Source organism: Solea senegalensis, unplaced genomic scaffold, assembly GCF_019176455.1.
Source record: "Solea senegalensis isolate Sse05_10M unplaced genomic scaffold, IFAPA_SoseM_1 scf7180000013475, whole genome shotgun sequence".
NCBI classification, from domain to species: Eukaryota; Metazoa; Chordata; class Actinopteri; order Pleuronectiformes; family Soleidae; genus Solea; species Solea senegalensis.
This window is the reverse complement of record NW_025320830.1, coordinates 14,242-34,686: the sequence shown is the minus strand read 5'-3', so window position 1 is coordinate 34,686 and position 20,445 is coordinate 14,242. Positions and strand designations below refer to the sequence as shown.

General features: G+C 38.8%; 6 protein-coding genes across 8 annotated transcripts; 4 read left to right on the top strand and 2 right to left on the bottom strand.

The window, feature by feature from the left end:
• The first annotated feature begins 192 nt into the window (after positions 1-192).
• Positions 193-2,312, top strand: LOC122760370 (olfactory receptor 478-like). The gene has a single exon (XM_044015495.1). It carries the CDS (start codon positions 342-344, stop codon positions 1,263-1,265), a length of 924 nt encoding a protein of 307 aa, XP_043871430.1. The 5' UTR covers positions 193-341; the 3' UTR covers positions 1,266-2,312.
• A 913-nt stretch (positions 2,313-3,225) lies between these two features.
• Positions 3,226-4,700, top strand: LOC122760372 (olfactory receptor 478-like). The gene has a single exon (XM_044015497.1). The coding sequence runs from the start codon at positions 3,375-3,377 to the stop codon at positions 4,365-4,367; it is 993 nt and encodes a 330-aa protein (XP_043871432.1). The 5' UTR covers positions 3,226-3,374; the 3' UTR covers positions 4,368-4,700.
• Positions 4,701-7,295: 2,595 nt separating this feature from the next.
• Positions 7,296-8,908, bottom strand: LOC122760367 (olfactory receptor 142-like). Its single transcript, XM_044015493.1, has one exon. The coding sequence runs from the start codon at positions 8,525-8,527 to the stop codon at positions 7,541-7,543; it is 987 nt and encodes a 328-aa protein (XP_043871428.1). The 5' UTR covers positions 8,528-8,908; the 3' UTR covers positions 7,296-7,540.
• Positions 8,909-9,826: 918 nt separating this feature from the next.
• On the top strand, positions 9,827-11,014 carry LOC122760366 (olfactory receptor 52N5-like). Its single transcript, XM_044015492.1, has 3 exons — positions 9,827-9,916; positions 10,023-10,086; positions 10,326-11,014. The coding sequence occupies exon 3, from the start codon at positions 10,377-10,379 to the stop codon at positions 10,947-10,949; it is 573 nt and encodes a 190-aa protein (XP_043871427.1). The 5' UTR covers positions 9,827-9,916; positions 10,023-10,086; positions 10,326-10,376; the 3' UTR covers positions 10,950-11,014.
• A 1,751-nt stretch (positions 11,015-12,765) lies between these two features.
• Positions 12,766-14,277, top strand: LOC122760363 (olfactory receptor 10A3-like). 3 transcript variants are annotated; one of them, XM_044015486.1, is made up of 3 exons: positions 12,766-12,846; positions 12,988-13,065; positions 13,316-14,277. In XM_044015486.1, exons 2-3 carry the CDS (start codon positions 13,021-13,023, stop codon positions 14,240-14,242), a joined length of 972 nt encoding a protein of 323 aa, XP_043871421.1. In that variant the 5' UTR covers positions 12,766-12,846; positions 12,988-13,020; the 3' UTR covers positions 14,243-14,277. The 3 variants fall into 3 exon arrangements, with proteins under 3 accessions (XP_043871421.1, XP_043871422.1, XP_043871423.1); XM_044015487.1 differs by having other exon boundaries at positions 12,766-13,065; XM_044015488.1 differs by lacking the exons at positions 12,766-12,846; positions 12,988-13,065 and adding an exon at positions 13,207-13,221.
• A 3,652-nt stretch (positions 14,278-17,929) lies between these two features.
• On the bottom strand, positions 17,930-20,051 carry LOC122760368 (olfactory receptor 1-like). The gene is made up of 2 exons (XM_044015494.1): positions 19,953-20,051; positions 17,930-18,940 (listed from the first exon to the last, which is right to left on the bottom strand). Exon 2 carries the CDS (start codon positions 18,931-18,933, stop codon positions 17,995-17,997), a length of 939 nt encoding a protein of 312 aa, XP_043871429.1. The 5' UTR covers positions 18,934-18,940; positions 19,953-20,051; the 3' UTR covers positions 17,930-17,994.
• Between the last annotated feature and the right edge of the window lie 394 nt (positions 20,052-20,445).

Genomic DNA, 20,445 nt, shown 5'->3' with positions numbered 1-20,445 from the left:
CTGTTGAAAAAAGTAAAAACAAAAATATTGTGTGTTCTAAAGTATTGTTATTAAATATGAATCCTGTTTGTTAACTGTCAACCTGTTTCGGCCTATTGCTCCCGCACCACAGAGGTCAGCTGCTGTGGGCGTTCACCAGTTTGAAAACTACAAAAGAAGCTGTTTCACTTCAGATTAAAACATTCACACAGAGCCATGAACAATATTGTGATGTTATGGTAAGAGGTGTGTGTGCTTAGGGTGTTCTTTTCACACACTCACCAACTGTCATAATATGAAATTTGAAGCAGTTACATTTAAACAAACGTGTCATGTAATTGCTCAGTGAATGTGCAAGGAGGATGAACTTGACACAAGTTACTTATTTTACTCTTGCTGGGTACTTTGAAACCAGAGTGTTCAAACACCTTTTGTTTCTGATTTTGCTGTGTCTCTATGTGTTTATTATTGTTTCTAATGTGTTGCTGATTGTAGTTATCTGTATGACCAGAAGTCTACATGAACCTATGTACCTGTTTCTGTGCAGCCTGTTTGTAAATGAACTGTATGGTAGTACAGGTTTGTTTCCATTCCTTCTGCTTCACGTTCTCTCTGACATTCACACTGTCTCTCTTTCCTTGTGTTTCCTGCAGATCTACTGTGTTTACTCGTATACCACAATCGAGTTTTTTACCTTAGCCATCATGTCATATGACCGTTTCCTTGCTATATGTTACCCTCTGCAGTACAGCACATGCATGACCTTTAACAGGATTGCTATACTCATTGCTATAATGTGGTTACTTGCTTTTCTTATAGTTACTGGCACGATTGTCTGTAGTTTGTCACTTAAGCTGTGCGGAAACATCATCAACAATGTATACTGTGTGAACTACTCCATAGTGAAACTGTCCTGTGGTGACACCACACCAAACAACATCTATGGACTTTTCGTCACAATGGTCGTAGTCTTTGTTCCTCTGACTTTGATCCTGTTCACATACGTGAAGATTTTAAAAGTCTGTTTCTCTGGTTGTAAACAGATAAGACAGAAAGCTGTCAGCACCTGCACACCTCACATGGCCTCACTGCTCAACTTCTCCTTTGGGGTTTGTTTTGAAGTTTTACAGAGCAGGTTTGATATGAGCAGTGCCCCTAATATTCTAAGAGTAATTTTATCTTTATATTTTATTACATGTCAGCCGCTGTTCAACCCTCTGATGTACGGACTCAGGCTGTCCAAAATACGTCATGTCTGTAAATGTCTGCTTCGTTTTGACATGTAGGTGATTCATTTGTTCTGTTTGAATTTTAGTAAAACATCCCATAACCACTTCAGAAAACTGTCTCAATATGAATCTGTGATATAATGATCTTGTTACTATATAACAACTGTTGAAATGTCATTACCTCTTATGAAGTAGCAAAAAATCACTGGCATATATTTGAGTGCCCCATTGTATGTAGAAAATTTATAAAATTAAAAGTAAAATAAAAACTGAATTGGATTTATGTAGCTCATGCTTGAGAAAATCTGCTGGCATAATTCTATGGATCCACAGATGGACAGGACACTTAATGTGTAAATGACGTCATTTAAATGTTGAGAATTCTACATTTCAAAAACATCTCTCGAACCGATGATCCGACTGATTTCAAACTTGACAGGTGTCTTGCTACGGGCACGAGTAAGTGCAGTGCCAAGACAGCTGCAACTCTCCCTCTCACTCACACAGTACTGTCAATGAGACAAGGCACCATGAAGCCGAGTCAGATGAAAAACACAGTGCTCGATTGGCAAGTAACGCTGCACGTCAGACAAGGTGCCATGAAGCTGAGGCAGACAACGAACACAGTGCCCCCAATCACAGACTGTTCACCGTACTCCCCTCCTGGAGGAGTTACAGGTCTCTCTGCACCCGAACCAGCAGGTTCAGAGGAAGCTTCTTTCCTGCAGCTGTCACCCTACTGAACTCTAGCTCTGCCTCCCGGTGAAAACCAACCAACTGTTATGCAACCATGTAGTTAATTTTTCCATATTTATTGTATGTCATTATGTCAGTATCAGTATTTGCTTTCTACCATAGACAAATAACAATTTCACTGAACCTTTGCCGTGTAATAGTAACAATGAGCACTCAAACACACCAAACCAACAATTACTAAAAACACAGACAAAAACTGATTTTGCACAGGCATTGCACAAGTAATAATAATGTTCACTGCTGCTATTACTTCATCATAATCCTGTACTTAACTATAGTGTCATATAATTTGGAGTTTTTCATAACATTGAACAAATCAGTGTTTGTTCACGTTTCTCATTTAGTTTGTTATAGTTTAGGTAATTTATTATGTTGCTTTTCTCATAATTATTACATTATTACATTACATGTCATTTAGCAGACACTTTTATCTTTTATCCAATGTGACTTACAAGGGAATTGAGTACAATCAGCCAGGGGTGGTGTCGAATTTGCGACCATGATGTCTTTTGCACACAGGGTACTGGTCTTAACCACTGAGCCACTCCACCCCCCCTTAATAAAACATCAATGCTATTTTTTAATTCCAGCATTATATATTATATTTTATCCTCATCAGTCTTCAGCTACTAAGTCAAATGAACATTGTGCCTCGCTCTCTTCACTTTTGGTCAGTTCTGTGTATTTTTTGTCATGCAAATTAAATAAAACCAAGTCAAAATATATCATAAACTTATTCTGTGTTTACATACTTCTACGGTAGTAGTACTACTTTACTGAGTGGAGCTGCTAAGTTCAATTCATGGTGGTGTGTCGGGTCGGGTTCGGGCTTAAAGACCCAAGGGTCGGGTCGGGTTGTAATTTTCAGTCCCGTTGAGAACTCTACACTATGTCCATTGCTGTCCCAACTTCAGGCTTGACAGAGTCCTGTGAACGGCACTTAAAGATATAACGACACATTTTAAAAACAGACACCACTAACACATCCCACAAACTTCAGCTGACCATCCGCTACCATTAGACTAATTGTTAATAGATATGATTCCTGTTTGTAAGAAATTGTTCTGTTGAAAAAAGTAAAAACAAAAATATTGTAATAGAGTGTTCTAAAGTATTGTTATTAAATATGAATCCTGTTTTTTAACTGTCAACCTGTTCGGCCTATTGCTCCCGCACCACAGAGGTCAGCTGCTGTGGGCGTTCACCAGTTTGAAAACTACAAAAGAAGCTGTTTCACTTCAGATTAAAACATTCACACAGAGCCATGAACAATATTGTGATGTTATGGTAAGAGGTGTGTGTGCTTAGGGTGTTCTTTTCACACACTCACCAACTGTCATAATATGAAATTTGAAGCAGTTACATTTAAACAAACGTGTCATGTAATTGCTCTGTAAACGTGCAAAGAGGATGAACTTGACACAAGTTACTTATTTTACTCTTACTGGGTACTTTGAAACCAAAGTGTTCAACCACCTTTTGTTTCTGATTTTGCTGTGTCTCTATGTGTTGATCATTGTTTCTAATGTGTTGCTGATTGTAGTTATCTGTATGACCAGAAGTCTACATGAACCTATGTACCTGTTTCTGTGCAGCCTGTTTGTAAATGAACTGTATGGTAGTACAGGTTTGTTTCCATTCCTTCTGCTTCACGTTCTCTTTGACGTTCACACTGTCTCTCTTTCCTTGTGTTTCCTGCAGATATACTGTGTTTACTCGTATACCACAATCGAGTTTTTTACCTTAGCCATCATATCATACGACCGTTTCCTTGCTATATGTTACCCTCTGCAGTACAGCACATGCATGACCTTTAACAGGATCGCTATACTCATTGCTATAATGTGGTTACTTGCTTTTCTTATAGTTACTGGCACGATTGTCTGTAGTTTGTCACTTAAGCTGTGCGGAAACATCATCAACAATGTATACTGTGTGAACTACTCCATAGTGAAACTGTCCTGTGGTGACACCACACCAAACAACCTCTATGGACTTTTCGTCACAGCAGGCACAGTCTTTGTTCCTCTGACTTTGATCCTGTTCACATACATGAAGATTTTAAAAGTCTGTTTCTCTGGTTGTAAACAGACAAGACAGAAAGCAGTCAGCACCTGCACACCTCACGTGGCCTCACTGCTCAACTTCTCCTTTGGGGTCTGTTTTGAAGTTTTACAGAGCAGGTTTGATATGAGCAGTGCCCCTAATATTCCGAGAATATTATTATCTTTATATTTTCTTACATCTCAGCCACTGTTCAACCCTCTGATTTACGGACTCAGGCTGTCCAAAATACGTCATGTCTGTAAACGTCAGTTTCGTTCTGACTTGCAGGTGATTCATATGTTCTGTTTGAATTTTAGTAAAAACATCACACCGCATCAAAAAAATGTGTCAATATGATTCTGTGATGTAATGATGTCGTTTAAATAATAATAAAGTTTATTTGAGTGGGGCAACCATTAGCCATCTCCTCTACATGTATGATCTCAAGCTGTGTGCCAAGAGTGAGCTGGACACTGACTCACTGATCCACAGCGAAGAAATTGGAATGTCATTTGGACTTATATATGTGGACAAATTATATTAAAAAGAGGAAAGATGGTCATAACTGAGGATTGGAACTACATGAAGGCATAAGTAAAAGATAAAGATAGCTGAAGATGCAATGTATGAACATCCCAACAATCACCTGAAACAAGTAATATATGGGATAATATATGTTCAAGGAACAGTGGGATGCTGGGTGACTGAAGTGATATTATTTGAGGTTGGCCAAAGATTAGATTTTTGGAAATATGTCCATGAAGACCTAAAGAAAGTGCTGAGTATTTACTTAAACCTAGATCCATGTTTACTGCGTTCTCTCGCTGTTAGACATGCTTTTCTTAAAAATAAAAATTAAAAAAAACTTTCAATTTTATAAACCACTTGCACACAAGGGCCAGGCGATATGGAAATTTTATTTATCACAATATACTGTTCTTATATCATATGATATCCATATATATTAATAATTTAAATCCCATTAATATTTCTGTCAAACTTGAAAGTGAAATGTAAACATAGGAAAAGGTTATTTCTGGTTTAAATATTGTTTATTTTTTTATGACATATCAGCGTTTGTGTTGTAGACAGAGAAGACACTATTGTCGCTTTTCCACTACCCAGTTCCAGCACGGTGCGACTCAGCTCAGCACGTTGTTGTTTTGCTTTCCCATTACCGATAGTACCTGGTACTTTTTTTTAATACCTGCTCTGACGAGGTTCCAAGCGAGCTGAGCCGATACTATGTGTGACGTCAACAGATTGCCATCCACTAATTGGTCAGAGTGTCGGCACTGGATTCTGGAAAAATCATGAGCACAATGTCCAGCACAAGAATCAAACTGAACAATGCCGAACTGTAGATCAGTTAAAAAGGACTTGTGTTCATTTCCAACATTTAGCAAGGAAATGACTACAATCTCAACAGAGGAGTGTGGTGTATTTAGCAACAGCACCACTGAAAGCGGCAATCATGAGCGACAAGCCACATCACAACCCCTTCAACCGTATTTCATCACAGAGTCTGCGCTCCTGTGATGCAGGAAGTACTGAATGACTGGGATTGAGTACACTGAAAACAACTGCTTTACAAGTCACTAGTCACTAGTTTGTGTGTGTTGCGTGTAAAATGAAGTAATGGCAGTTTCATAGCCTTGCTATGATGTCTCCACCCACGTTGAGGAGGTACTGTAGTAATGGAAAACCATACCAAACCATGTAGTCGAGCCGTACTGAGCTCAAACTGGGTAGTGGAAAAGCACCATATGGTCTGTTGTGGTGCAGACATCACATTAGCTATGAGTTAGCTCTTGTGTTCTTCAGGGGAGGGACGGCAATGATTCTTATCCGTAGCAAATCCATAACGCGCCTGGCGGAAGGGCCACTGTTGGAGGCGGGCCAATGTCTTGTGAATATCGAACAAGAAACTAAATTCACCGCGGTTTTCCTTTTGACTCGCTCTCACTTCTGGCACGCACGCCATTTCATTATCGTATTATCGTCCAGCCCTACCTCACACCAAAGTCTATTGAGAAAATGTTTTCATCATGGCATAAAGGAGTTTTTGATCCACTCTTGCCTCTATCACTAAGTTCCAATGTGTTGTGTGATTTCAGTATTTAAAATAGTTTTCTCCTGCTTTACCACCACATGGGGGTCACGGGGGTCGCTATACCAACAACCATTCACTCTCACACTCACAACTACAGTCAATTTAGAGAGAAAAATTTACCTAATCAGTGTTTAAAATCATTTGTTCAAATTTTCCTAAATGAGACAAACTTACCAAACAAAGCAAAAGTACACCAGATACTGTGTTCTTGCTAGATAAAAATGCAGTTTTTTTCTATGGACTTGTGGGAGAGTGCTATCACAGCCTTACTGTAAGCTGACGTGCACTATTTTAGTTGAGCCTTTTGTTATGAGGCTAAAATTTGTTTATTGTCCAAACAACCTCAACGATCATCAAATATGTTTGCTTATAGATTAGAGATCTCATGCTGACAATATAAAGGGTTTTACTTAGTAACTTGAACAGAAAGCATTGTGCCTGAGAATTCAAAAGCTATAGACATTGAAAATGTGAAAGAGTCTGGAGATTTTCTTGAATACAAAGGCATTGTAAGGCAAGTTACATTACATTACATGTCATTTAGCAGATGCTTTTATCCAAAGCGACTTACAATGGAATTGAGCACAATCAGCCAGGGGTGGAGTCAAACTTGCGACCATTGCTGAATGATGTACCTGAATGATGTACCACAGGGTACCGGTTGTAACCACTGAGCCACTCCACCCCCCAAGTTAAAATTTTATGAAAAATATACCAGCTGCTTTGTAGAAAGCAGGCTCCCTGTGTGAACAACAGACACAGCACATTCAATTTTCTTGATCAATCAGTGTTTCTCAACCTTCAAAATGATGTTTTCAAACAAATCCTATACCAAAAGTTCACCGTCATTGAGAAGCAAACAAATCATAACATATTCACATTTACAGAAACACTTAAACAGATTCATCCATTATCTTAATGCAGTGTTTCTCAAACTTTTTCAGACCAAGGACCACTTAACCCATAAAAAAACACGGACCACCTAACTCAAAATAGCCCCAAAACGGTTGTGGTCAGTGGTGTCGCAAAACTGGTCCACTGCACTGCTCAAGTCAGAAAATGCCACAAAACAAATATTTTTTGATTTTACACAGGCTACTAGTTGATTTGATATTGAAAACAACACATATATGTGACAGGCAGTTTGAGAAACACTGAAATTAAAACACTGACCTTTTAAATTTTAAAACATGATGTTACTTGCTTATCACCTCGCAGACAATTAGGGGTCGCTGACGTGGCCCACACTATGAGAAAGGCTGTCTTAATGGATAGTGTTTAATTTAGTAATTAATTCATAATCAATAAAATAATGCATATCTAAAACCATAACTAGTAAAGCAAAAGCACTGGGACACAACACTGGAGGTTTTGTGACTTTTTATGATCATTATTATTATTGTTGTTGTTTTCATTATCATTGTCCCTTGTGTTGTTGATACTGAAGCTGTTCAAACATGCTGAATGATGAGTGACACTTGCTGAGCAGCAGATGTTTACAGACATGACGTATTTTGGACAGCTTGAGTCCGTACATGACAGGGTTGAACAGCGGCTGACATGTGAGAAAATATAAAGATAAAAAAATTCTCAGAATCATAGGGACACTGCTCATATCAAACCTGCTCTGTAAAACTTCAAAACAAACCCCGAAGGAGAAGTTGAGCAGTGAGGCCAGATGAGGTGTGCAGGTGCTGACTGCTTTCTGTCTTGTCTGTTTACAACCAGAGAAACAGACTTTTAAAATCCTTACGTATGAGAAGACAATGACGGACAAGGGAGCGCAGACAGTGAGTGATGTCGCAATCAGCTCATAGACATTGTTGACTCTTGTGTCACCACAGGACAATTTGATGATGGCGTAATTGTCGCAGTAAACTTTGTCAATGACGTTTCCACAGAGATGCAGAGACGATGTCAAACACACTGTCACAGAAACAGCGACAACAGGAGGAAACCATATTCCAGCAATAAGCAGGAAAACTTTACTGCTTGTCATGTGTGCTTTATATTGCAAAGGGTAACAGATGGCGAGGTAGCGGTCGTACGACATGACAGCCAAGTTGGTGAACTCGATGCTACCATACGAATAAACTGAGAAAATCTGCAGGAAACATAGAGGAACAGAGATGGTGTGAATGTTAGAGAGAATGTGAAGCAGCAGTGCTGGAAACAAGCTTGTACTGCCATACAGTTCATTTACAAACAAGCTGCACACAAACACGTACATAGGTTCATGTAGACTTCTGTTCATACAGATAACTACAATCAGCAGCAAATTAGCAACAATGATTAACAGGTAGAAACAAAGCACAAACACAAAGATCACATGTGTATACAGGCCAGGATCAGAATAGGCACCTAGAGTGAAATGTGACACATGAGAAGAGTTCATCATCTTCATTCAGTGACCATGAAGTGTAAAATATTCATGACATAGATGTTTTAGTCACAAACCTACCACTGTCTGACCACAAACATACATACCTATGTTACTGACAGAGGACTTCACTCTACACTGTGGAAGTGTGGACCTCTAGTTTTGCACATTTTGTGAAAATAAAACTAGAAAACAGAATTTAACTTCAAGACCCTCTCACAGAAAATAACTTTGAATGTGCACCAGAAATCTCTGGACCCATTATTTTTCCTATTTTTATTAAAAAAAAACACACACACATTCATTTAACTTCAACGTTAACATTTTCTTCATACATGTTGGCTACTTCATTTGACTTTGCCTGTAAATAACTTGCGACTGAGGTAAAAGACACAGACACACACACACACGCACACACATACACCCACTCAACCTGTTCCCTCACCTCTTTTAAACATCACTGTCAGTGGACGCCCACAGTATGGTACGTAATGACATGTAAATATATACAAACAACAAACTATACAAATATCCAAATAAATAAACAAAAACGGCATGAAACAAATTATAAAATAGGACTTAAATATATTTTGCCTTGAACTGCTTTACCTTTTTGCCATCTGTTGTGTGTTTTGTTAATGTGTTCATATGTGTTCCTTCCTATGTCTTGTACATCTGCATGTATTTTATATCGGATCCTTTTCCATTTAAGTTTTATGTTGTATATTTTTTAGGTTTAGTTTATATAGACAGATACAGTTTGATCAGACAAACTGAAAACAGCTGTATAATAGAGTTTGAAGAAAGAAAAGGCACCAATTTCAAACAAAATGAGTTCTTTCCAGACTCCACCACCCAGCAGGCCTTGTGTGAATATCGACGGAACTGAACTCTCAGCTCCCATTGGACAATTCAACCGGACGTCTCAACCTTCCGGCCCTGACCTTCCCAACCACAGACAAAAACGTAAATGCAAGAAAATGCAGTAAAATAATAAAAAACGCCATCCGTTTGTTTTATGTACAAAGGCAACTCATTCCACCTTTTTTGTCATAGGGACAACAACCCATCACTGATCTGCCGACCTGAGAGAGCGTACGGCTGAAGCTAGTCGGACAAATACTGTGGGGCAAGACCATGAAGATATTGAAAAATAAATAAAGGAATTTTAAAATCAATCTGAAAATGAGCTTGTTTGAAGATGCGTGAGGATGACGTTACATACATTTAAAAAAAAAAAGTAATACTGTGATTAAGTTGATCAAAGGTTATTCCCACCCCTAACATTTACTAAGCACACATAAAAAGAATACTAGGAACAACCCTCTGATGATGACGTCAGCGTGATGACTTATAGAAGAGTTGCAGTGACTCCGACTCACACTGTTAAACATCCTCATCACATGTTTATATGTATGGAGAATGTGTTTGTTTCATTTTATTTCATTTTGCTAAAGTTTGTGAAAATGTCACATTACTTCAGCTGATCATCTGAACAATTTTTTGTTTTGTTTCACAGATGAGGGTGAAGATGAACTCGACTTGTGTGTCTTATTTCATATTGGCAGCTTACTTTGACACTGGTCTGTATAAATACGTGATCTTCCTGACTGTGCTGTGTTACTATGTGTTAATCATTGTTGCCAACATGCTGCTGATCGTAGTTATCTGTACGAACAGAAGTCTGCATGAGCCCATGTACCTGTTTCTGTGCAGCCTGTCTGTAAATGAACTGTATGGTAGTACAGGCTTGTTTCCATTATTGCTGCTTCAAACTCTCTCCAATGTTCACATCATCTCTTTTTCTCTTTGTTTCTTGCAGATCTACTGTGGTCACACTTATGTTTGTGTTGGATTGTTAAATTTAACCACCATGTCCTACGACCGTTACCTCGCCATCTGTCACCCTCTGCAGTACAACACAAATATGACATCTAAAAAGGTTGCTGTGCTCATTGCTCTGTCATGGTTGTTTCCTCTCCTTGAGATTGTCAATCTGATATCACTGACGTTGTCTCTACAGCTGTGTGGAAATGTCATCCACAAAGTTTACTGTGATAACTTTTCTGTGGTCAAACTTTCATGCTCTGACACCAGTGTCAACAACATATACGGCCTGGTGTTCATGGTGATCGCCATCATCATCCCGTTCATCCTTATTCTGATAACATACGTGAGGATTTTAAAAGTCTGTTTCTCTGGTTGTAAACAGACAAGACAGAAAGCAATCAGTACCTGCACACCTCAAGTGGCCTCGCTGCTCAACTTCTTCATTGGGGTTTGTTTTGAAGTTCTGCAGAGCAGGTTTGATATGAGCGGCACGCCTAATATTCTGAGAATATTTTTATCTTTATATTTTCTTGCATGTCAGCCGCTCTTCAACCCTCTGATGTATGGACTCAAGCTGTCAAAAATACGCAACATGTACTTCCGTCCCACCTCATGACCCACTTCAGTGTAACATCTGGCTTCCTGCTGCTGCTGCTGACACGTCCATAAAACTCTTATTTTTGGCAGTCCACAAATCTTTTAGTTATTTTCCCTTGTCCAAATAAGCTTTGTTGAGGTAGCAAGCAAATGTTTGTTGTATTGATTATCTTACAGACAGAGACTCCAACAGTTGATAATTGTAGTGTCTCCCAAGTCCAGAGCTAAGACACGTCATTTGCCTAATAAACATCTTTAAAATGAGGGAATGAACAATGTTAGAGTAACCAGCAAAACACAGCTGGCAGCCCTACTATATATGCACACCATGACCTTCTCCTACATCTCATACTGTTTAACAGTTTGGGCACAAGCAACTCCTTCAACAATAAAACACATAGGCTCATTATACAATCAACCTCTGAAAACAATGGATAACAAAATCTTTGTTATATACTGCAAAAATAAAAATGTTTGAGTTTTGATAACTTCACTGATCTCTGCTTTCTTTAAAATTAATATTCAAATTTGTCAGTAATTCAGCACCAGAGTCTCTCAGTTGTTTCATCCAAAGACTCAAAAGGAGCTTTGTCAAAAACAACTGTAAAGTAAAGCTGCAAGCAGCATTGTGCTTGTATGTAATGTCTTACAGATGTGTTCAGGGCCCTTGGTCTCACATATCAAGTTTCGTGCCGATAGGTCAAGGTACGGGTGAGTTACAGGGCACTTTGTGTTTGGTGGCGAAACAACGGAAATATGGCCGACATCGAGTTTGTGTCAAATTCGCGTTCGTAGACGTGTTCAGGGTCGGTCTCTGTAAAACAAGATGGACGCCAAATCCAAGATGGCCGACTTCCTGTTGAATATGTATAATTCTGTTCATCTCTGAAAAGCCAGGCTAGATTACAAACTAACAAATTGCTATATATAGGTTGATTGATTGAGAAGGTGATCAACATTACTCTGTTTATCAACATAGTTAACGTCAGCAGGAACACTACTGGCAATAAATCATTTCAACATGTTGTTTCTGTAATTTTTCTGAAAACAGTTTTACTCACGTGCCGCTAACGTTTCCTCTTGTGCTAACGAGGGCTGATACTCTGGATCGTGAACTTCTCCAGCGGGAACACTGACACACTCATAACATCACTTGTAACAACACCTGTGCTGTAAGTGGGCACTGACTGCACCCTCAGTCTGTGTTTTAGTTGCTTTTCGGGGGGGTTAAGAAATAAAGAATATCCAGAATTCTTTGATTTTCTGTGCCACCGTTTTCCCTCCGTCGTCTTTGAACGGCGCTGACCCTTACACTTAGACCTGGGTATGCTGACGTCATGAAAACTAGAGATCATCGAATCGAATCATTAAGCGATTGATCATCACCAAATTTTTTCATGGAAACAGTTAATGATACACCTGTTAATGGTACGAATGCCAATAATACAACTGTTGAAGGTGAAACTGTTGCAGATGAAATGACCGGTTGTAAAAGCAGGAATGTTGGAAAAACATGTTTTCCAGAGAACAAGAGCAATAACGTCCCCTGCTTATGCAGGGGACGTTATTGCTCTAAAGTCTCTAAAGTCAGAAAGGGCATGTGAAAGGTCATTTGCCAGTTCTCTCGGGGGCAGCCTTTCGTCATGCTTAAAAAAAGGAATTTGAAAGCAGCTAGACACATGTATAACTAACTAGTAATTGCTCATAGTGGAAAATGATGAAATAATATGTTAGATAAAAACGTGGGTCAGGGAGGGGGGGCCCTTCGCCCAACCCAGGGGATAAAAGAAGAGACTTGGAGAGCAAAGTTTCAGTTTGTACTTTTGTACCCTCATAGGTGTTTGACTTGTGAATCCACACTAAAATACCTGTTTGACCTGAAGATTCCTGCCTCAACTCTTTGTTATGTTTCCAGAGTGAGTTCTTTTATTTTTGATAGCCCAAGTACCTAGATAGACAACTTAGTTGATTTTCTCAAGTCTGCCATGACACTGGCCTGCCTGATGCGCAAAGGCAACTCATTCCACCTTTTGTAAGCTTTGTCTTCTTTGTCTCAGGGACGACCAACAATGACTGATCTGCCAACCTGAATGAGCATGAGGGAGCGTACAGCTGTAGCTGGTCGGACAAATACTGTAGGGCAAGACCATGAAAACATTTAAAAATAATTTTAAAATCAATCTGAAAATGAACTTGTTTTTCATAACGCATGAGGATAACGTTACATAAAAATGTAAAAAAAACACTCCACTAGACTTACACTGTTAAACATCCTCATCACATGTTTATATGTATGGAGAATGTTTCATTTCATTTTACTAAGGTTGTGAAAATGTCACATTACTTCAGCTGGTCATCTGAACAATTTTTTGTTTTGTTTCACAGATGAGGGTGAAGATGAACTCGACTTGTGTGTCTTATTTCATATTGGCAGCTTACTTTGACACTGGTCTGTTTAAATATGTGATCTTCCTGACTGTGCTGTGTTACTATGTGTTAATCATTGTTGCCAACATGCTGCTGATCGTAGTTATCTGTATGAACAAAAGTCTACATGAGCCTATGTACCTGTTTGTGTGCAGCCTGTCAGTAAATGAAGTGTATGGTAGTACAGGCTTGTTTCCATTATTGCTGCTTCAAACTCTCTCCAATGTTCACACCATCTCTTTTTCTCTTTGTTTCCTGCAGATCTACTGTGGACACACTTATGTTTGTGTTGGATTGTTAAATTTAACCACCATGTCCTATGACCGTTACCTCGCCATCTGTCACCCTCTGCAGTACAACACAAATATGACATCTAAAAAGGTTGCTGTGCTCATTGCTCTGTCATGGTTGTTTCCTCTCCTTGAGATTGTCATTCTGATATCACTGACGTTGTCTCTACAGCTGTGTGGAAATGTCATCCACAAAGTTTACTGTGATAACTTTTCTGTGGTCAAACTTTCATGCTCTGACACCAGTGTCAACAACATATACGGCCTGGTGTTCACGGTGATCGCCATCATCATCCCATTTGTCCTTATTCTGATAACATACGTGAGGATTTTAATAGTCTGTTTCTCTGGTTGTAAACAGACAAGACAGAAAGCAATCAGCACCTGCACACCTCAAGTGGCCTCGCTGCTCAACTTCTTCTTTGGGGTTTGTGTTGAAGTTCTGCAGAGCAGGTTTGATATGAACGGCACCCCTAATATTCTGAGAATGTTTTTATCTTTATATTTTGTCACATGTCAGCCGCTCTTCAACCCTCTGATGTACGGACTCAAGCTGTCAAAAATACGCAACATGTACTTCCGTCCCACCTCATGACCCACTTCAGTGTAACATCTGGCTTCCTGCTGCTGCTGCTGCCACATCCATAAAACTCTTATTTTTGGCTGTCTACAAATATTTCAGTTATTTTTTATTCTCCAAGTAAGCTTTGTTGAGAGAGCAAGCAAATGTTTGTTTTATTGATTATCTTACAGAAAGAGACTCCCACAGTTGATAATTGTGGTGTCTCCCATGTGCACAGGAACATAATTTTGCCAAGGGGTGTTGTATAGGATACAGAATGCAAGACACTGTACGTGCATGCACCAACACACTCTCTTTCCTTCAACACATGTCCAGAGCAAAGACACCATTATCATTTGCCGTAAGAAACATCTTTAAAATGAGGGAATGAACGATGTTAGAGTAACTATCAACACACACCTGGCAGCCCTACTACACATGCACGCCATGTCCTTCTCCTACATCTCATACGGTTTGTCAGTTTGGGCACAAGCAACTCCTTCAACAATAAAACACATAGGCTCATTATACAATCAACCTCTGAAAACAATGGATAAAAACAAGCCAATGCATCATTGTTATATATTGCAAAAATAAAAATGTTTGAGTTTTGATAACTTCTCTGATCTCTGCTTTCTTTAAAATTAATATTCAAATATGTCAGTAATTCAGCACCGGAGTCTCTCAGTGGTTTCATCCAAAGCCTCACCAGGAGCTCTGTCAATAACAACTGTAATATCCCACCACAGAACCACATTCGGACAGTTTTCTCAAGGGATGGGAAACGGTCAAAATCATAGATCAGATATAGATCGGCCAGATAAAGATGTAAAATCGATACAATCCAAAAATCCTATGTCGCATGCTTAACTATGCACAGACTGTAAAAACGTAAATAAAAATCAGCAAAAGCACTTATGCTGAGTCATGATTTGGCCGTTTATTACAACAATATTTGTTACACATATTGTGAGAATTAATTCTGTCTACTGATTGAACTTAGTTTTTTGGTTCGTTTTGGAAGTTTTCCTTTACCTTGTTAATTTCGGCGTGTATCTTCCGCCTTCCTCAGAACTGTCACCTGATGTTAGGTGGTGACGTGCCTTATTTGACGGGTCGACGGCGCTCCAGGTGTGTGACAGCATGTACGCTCCCTCATCCCAGGTTCACCGCACAGAAGAAAACCGATACCAAAAGGTGGGGACTTGCTTCCTGTTGTTTAAAAAATACAAACCCAAAAAACTAATATTTTCTACACAGTTGGAGAATTATGTCTTTGAAATGTCTCAGCATAAAGCTTCATAGTTCATTAATGGTCTAAAAGTACTGCATCAGAATAAGTTTCAGATTCCAGAGTAGTATGTCCCATCCCTTGTTTTCTCCATTTCAATTAACACATTTCAAAACTTTCACTTCAAAAGGTCAAGAACTGACTGAAAACAAGATTGTGCCCATTTTTCATATACGTAAATTAAATCAGCTTGGACTGTTTTGGAGCGTGTGGATATTTACATTATATTAGGTGGATGCGTATGGGCAGAAATATGTGCCACTGGAAACTGAATTTGAATCACATAATCTGAAGTTAGGGTCACATGGTGGTATAGTGGTTAGCACTCTCGCCTTGCAGCGAGAAGACCCGGGTTCGAGCCCCGGTTGGAACAAGGGCCTTTCTGCATGGAGTTTGCATGTTCTCCCTGTGTGTGTGTGGGTTCTCTCCGGGTTCTCCGGCTTCCTCCCACAGTCCAAAAACATGCAATGTGGGGATTAGGTGAATTGGACACTCTAAATTGACCGTAGGAGTGAGTGTGAGAGCGAATGGTTGTTTGTCTTTAGCTGTGTGTGGCCCTGCGATGGACTGGCGAACTGTCCAGGGTGTACCCCGCCTATCGCCCGATGTAGCTGAGATTGACACAGCACCCCCCGCAACCCTCTGGTGGAGGATAAAGCAGTAGATGATGACTGACTGAATTTGAATTGAAATTGCTAAACGAATTATTGCATTGGAAAAATTCTACATATTTTCAAATTCAGTTCTCACAATTAAATTTCTATTTACTGTGACAGACATCCAGGTACTAGTAAAGGAAGAGCATTTTGAGATTTGTGACAAATGAATTTGAATTGTGACAACTGAATGTGAAAATATATAGAATATTTCCAATGCAATGATTCAAATTAAACAATACAAATTCAAACATAAATTATTCAAATTCAGGTTCTGGTAGCACATATTTCAGCCCACAGATGAGACATATGTCTTTTATATTGTTATATATTGTTGTCGTTTTTACTGTACATGTGTAATTCTGTTTATCTATGAAAAGCCAAGCCAGGGAGGGCAGTTGCAAACTAGCTAATTGCTATATATGGATTGATTGATTGATTAAGAAGGTGATCAACATTACTCTGTTTATCAACATATTTAACGTCAGCAGGTACACTACAGATAATGAAAAATTTTAACGTCACGTTGTTTGTGTATTTTTTTTCTAAAAACAGTTTTACTCACGTGCTGCTAACGTTTCCTCTTGTGCTAACAGGGCTGATGCTCAGGATCGTGAACTTCTCCAGCGGGAACTCGACACACTCATAACATCAGTTGTAACACACTTCTGCCTAACTGGGCACTGACTACACCATCACTCTGTGTTTTAGTTGCTTTTGGGCGTGAAGAAATAAAGAAAATCCAGAAATATTAGATTTTCTGTGCCATCGTTTTCCCTCCGTCGTTTTTGAACGGCGCTGACCCTTACACTTTGACCTGGGTGTGGTGACGTCATCGTAAGTTAGTGGAAAGTAATAATTCAACATACTTTAAACACGTTTTAATATATTACTGGACAAGCAAATTATCATTCACGGCTGTAAACTGTAATTAAATTTCGGAATTATTTTTTTGAAAGGAGAAAAAAAAACTTTCCACGCTGTGTGTTCCACCCTTTGTCAGTAGGGGGTGCTGACGGTGCTGCATCACTCACTACTTGCCGCGTGTGAGTGCTGATGTCATCACGTTAGATAGTGGAAAGTAATAATTCAACATACTTTAAATCAAAAATCAAACCTGAAACCATAATGATATGATTGCTACGTTAAGCTCTTTCTCTGTAATGAGCGCCTATGGCAAGAAAACAGTATCCATAATACTGGGGTTTCTGTTCTGATTTTTGGAGACGTGAACATGGACATAACTAGCCCTGAAAACAGCAATAAATCATCACTAAATTTTCTCATGGACACTTAATTATAAGGAGGATGAGAACTCAGCACAAATGATTCAAAATACAATGGCTCAGAAAAACTATATTTTAAAGTAAAACCATGTCGTACATTCAGGGATAAGTCAAATATATATTAGCAATAAGACAACTTAAACATTTCTAAAATATTAAAAAGAAAAAAATAATAGGGATCAAACTAAAAGCCAGACTAAAAGGTTTTTGTTCGTTTTTTAAAAAAAAATTGTTCAATGCTCTGTGGTCCTCAAGTCTTCAAACAGGCTCTAACACAAACATGGGCCATAATACTCTTCATGGCCCATGTCATCACACATTGAGCTTAAAAGCTGAGGTAATTGTAACTGAATATTACCTTTTTCAGAGCGTAGTGGTTTCAGTTGATATGAAAGCTGCTTTGTTGTTTGCATGTCACTCAGATCAAAGAAAACAAAACAACAAAGCCACTTTTTATAACATACAGAATCAATTTCAAATCTTGATCAATAACATGTTTAATTCAGTTTCCAGTGACATTAAACATTACTTATGACAGTAATTCACTTTGATTCATCTGCCACCACACAGCAGACGTTTACATATGGTGCAGATTTTAGACATTTTCAGTCCGTAGAGAAGCGGAGTGAACAGCGGCTGACACACCAGGAAGTACAACGATAAGAAGACGTTCAGAATATTAGGGACACTGCTCATATCAAATCTGCCCTGTATTATTTGAAATAAGCAGCCAAAGGAGAAGTTGAGCAGCGAGGCCAGGTGAGGTGTGCATGTGCTGACGGCTTTCTGTCTCGTCTGTTTACAACAAGAGAAACAGACTTTTAAAATCCTCACATATGTGATCAAGATCAGTATTAGTGGGGAAATAATGTAGGTCATAATTTGCACAAGTCCGTAAATGTTATTGACTCTTGCATCAGAACACGCCAACTTCACAATGGAGTAGTTTCCGCAGTAAACTTTGTTGATGACGTTTCCACACAGTTGCAGATGTAAAGTCAGCAAGATCGGAACAATGATTGTAAGAAGAGGGAACAACCAACTCAGGGCGATGAGCAACACGATTGTTTTGCTTGTCATACATGCATGATACTGCAGAGGGCGACAGATGGCGAGGTAGCGGTCGTAGGACATGGCAGTGAGGCAGAATAACTCAATTGTGGCATAAGAATATACACAGTAGATCTGCAGGTAACAGAAAACAGCAGAGATGGTGTGAACGTCAGAGAGAATGTGAAGCAGCAGGGCTGGAAACAAGCCTGTGCTGCCATACACTTCATTTACAAACAGACTGCACATAAACAGGTACATAGGCTCATGTAGACTTCTGTTCATACAGATAACTACAATCAGCAGCACATTAGCAACAATGATCAGCACATAGAAACACAGCAGAATCAGGAAGATCACATATTTGAAGAGACCGGGGTCAGAATAAGCAGCCAGAGTGAAATGTGACACCTGTGAGGAGTTCAACATCATCTTCATCATCTTCACCCTAAAACACAAGACACTAACCATGAAACTGTTGTTTATCACAGTAATGATATTAATGATAATAGTTTGTTTATGTACAACTTTTTTAGTCTGAAGTGTTTTCCAGACATTGAGGAAGAAATTACTATAATATATAAACGTATGAAGTACTATAAAAGTACTTACTTATGCACTTATAGTACTTATGCAGCTCTTTACATCACACGTTAAACCAAAGCGTCACCAGTCCTTCTGACAACATAATAAGTAAATAAATAAAACTGAAGAAACTGAGCCGAGAAAAGGCTCCTATAAATCTCAACAACCTGCGTTTAATCAAACTATTCATGAGTGAACAAGAATCGGCAGAATTCAAAGATAAACATGTCAGTCGTGATACTTCAGTAAATAAGAAAAAGTACAAAAATAGATGATGTTTACTGTAGGATGTAAGGGAGAAGCTGAAAGAAAGGAAACAATAAGAACATATAGAGCAAATAACTCTTAACTCTCTTCAAAATAATAGCATAGGAGTAGACTTAAATATAGAGTAGATAAAATAAAGACAAATTAATGAAGCTCAGTTTAAAGGCAGAGGGTTGCTCTTAAAGGCACAGTGTGTAAGATTTAGCAACATCTCAGTGAAGTGTGCATAAAGAACCTATGTCGATTAATTTAGCATCAAAACTCTAAAGACATTACATTTGTCCTCCATAGAACTGTCTCAGGTCCTGACATAAACAAGGCTCATTCTGGAGTTATGAAAAAAACCGCAATGTAACTAAACAATCACATGAAGATACAAATACTGTGCAAATGTAGAAAAACATGTTATATTAATAACAGGAAAATGATTACAAATTACAATAAAACAAAAAAGATGTGGTTATAGTGGCATCATTGAACCGACATTGCTGGCCGACATTGAACAGCTGCAGTGGAGTCAGCTGATGTCACATTGAGCGGGAAACTGTTCCACACACACACACACAAACACCGTGAAGAGAAAACATCAAAACAGTATCTGAACTCACCATTCACAGTGATGTGAAAACTAATTACTCTCACAGATTAACATGTGGAGAAAATCAGACGGTTTTACTTTCAGTGTCATTATTTAAAAACACACATTGTCATCATTTGCCTTCCTTGAGTTGAACTGAGACTGAGCTCTGCACCAAATAACATGTCCTGGGTTATTGATATCGCTCTCCAGCCAATCACAGTCACTGTCGCTGTGACACTGCAAATCACATGATGTTTGTTGATGTAATTAGTTTAGTTTTGGAAACAGTACCGATTATTAATGGTGTGGGTTTATTTTAACTTTGTTGTTCTATTGGCCCTGTTGTCTGTTAAACAAAGGTTTGAGTGAATTAACAAATAACAGGTTTTAGGTTTTAATGCATTTTTAGAAACCTCTTCTGGGGTCTGTCAACTGAAGTCTAAACCTTTAGAGTTTATGTTCAGTGGTTTATTTGGCTGTTCAACAAAAATCCCTGATGTCTGCAAGGGACTTTTGGTGTG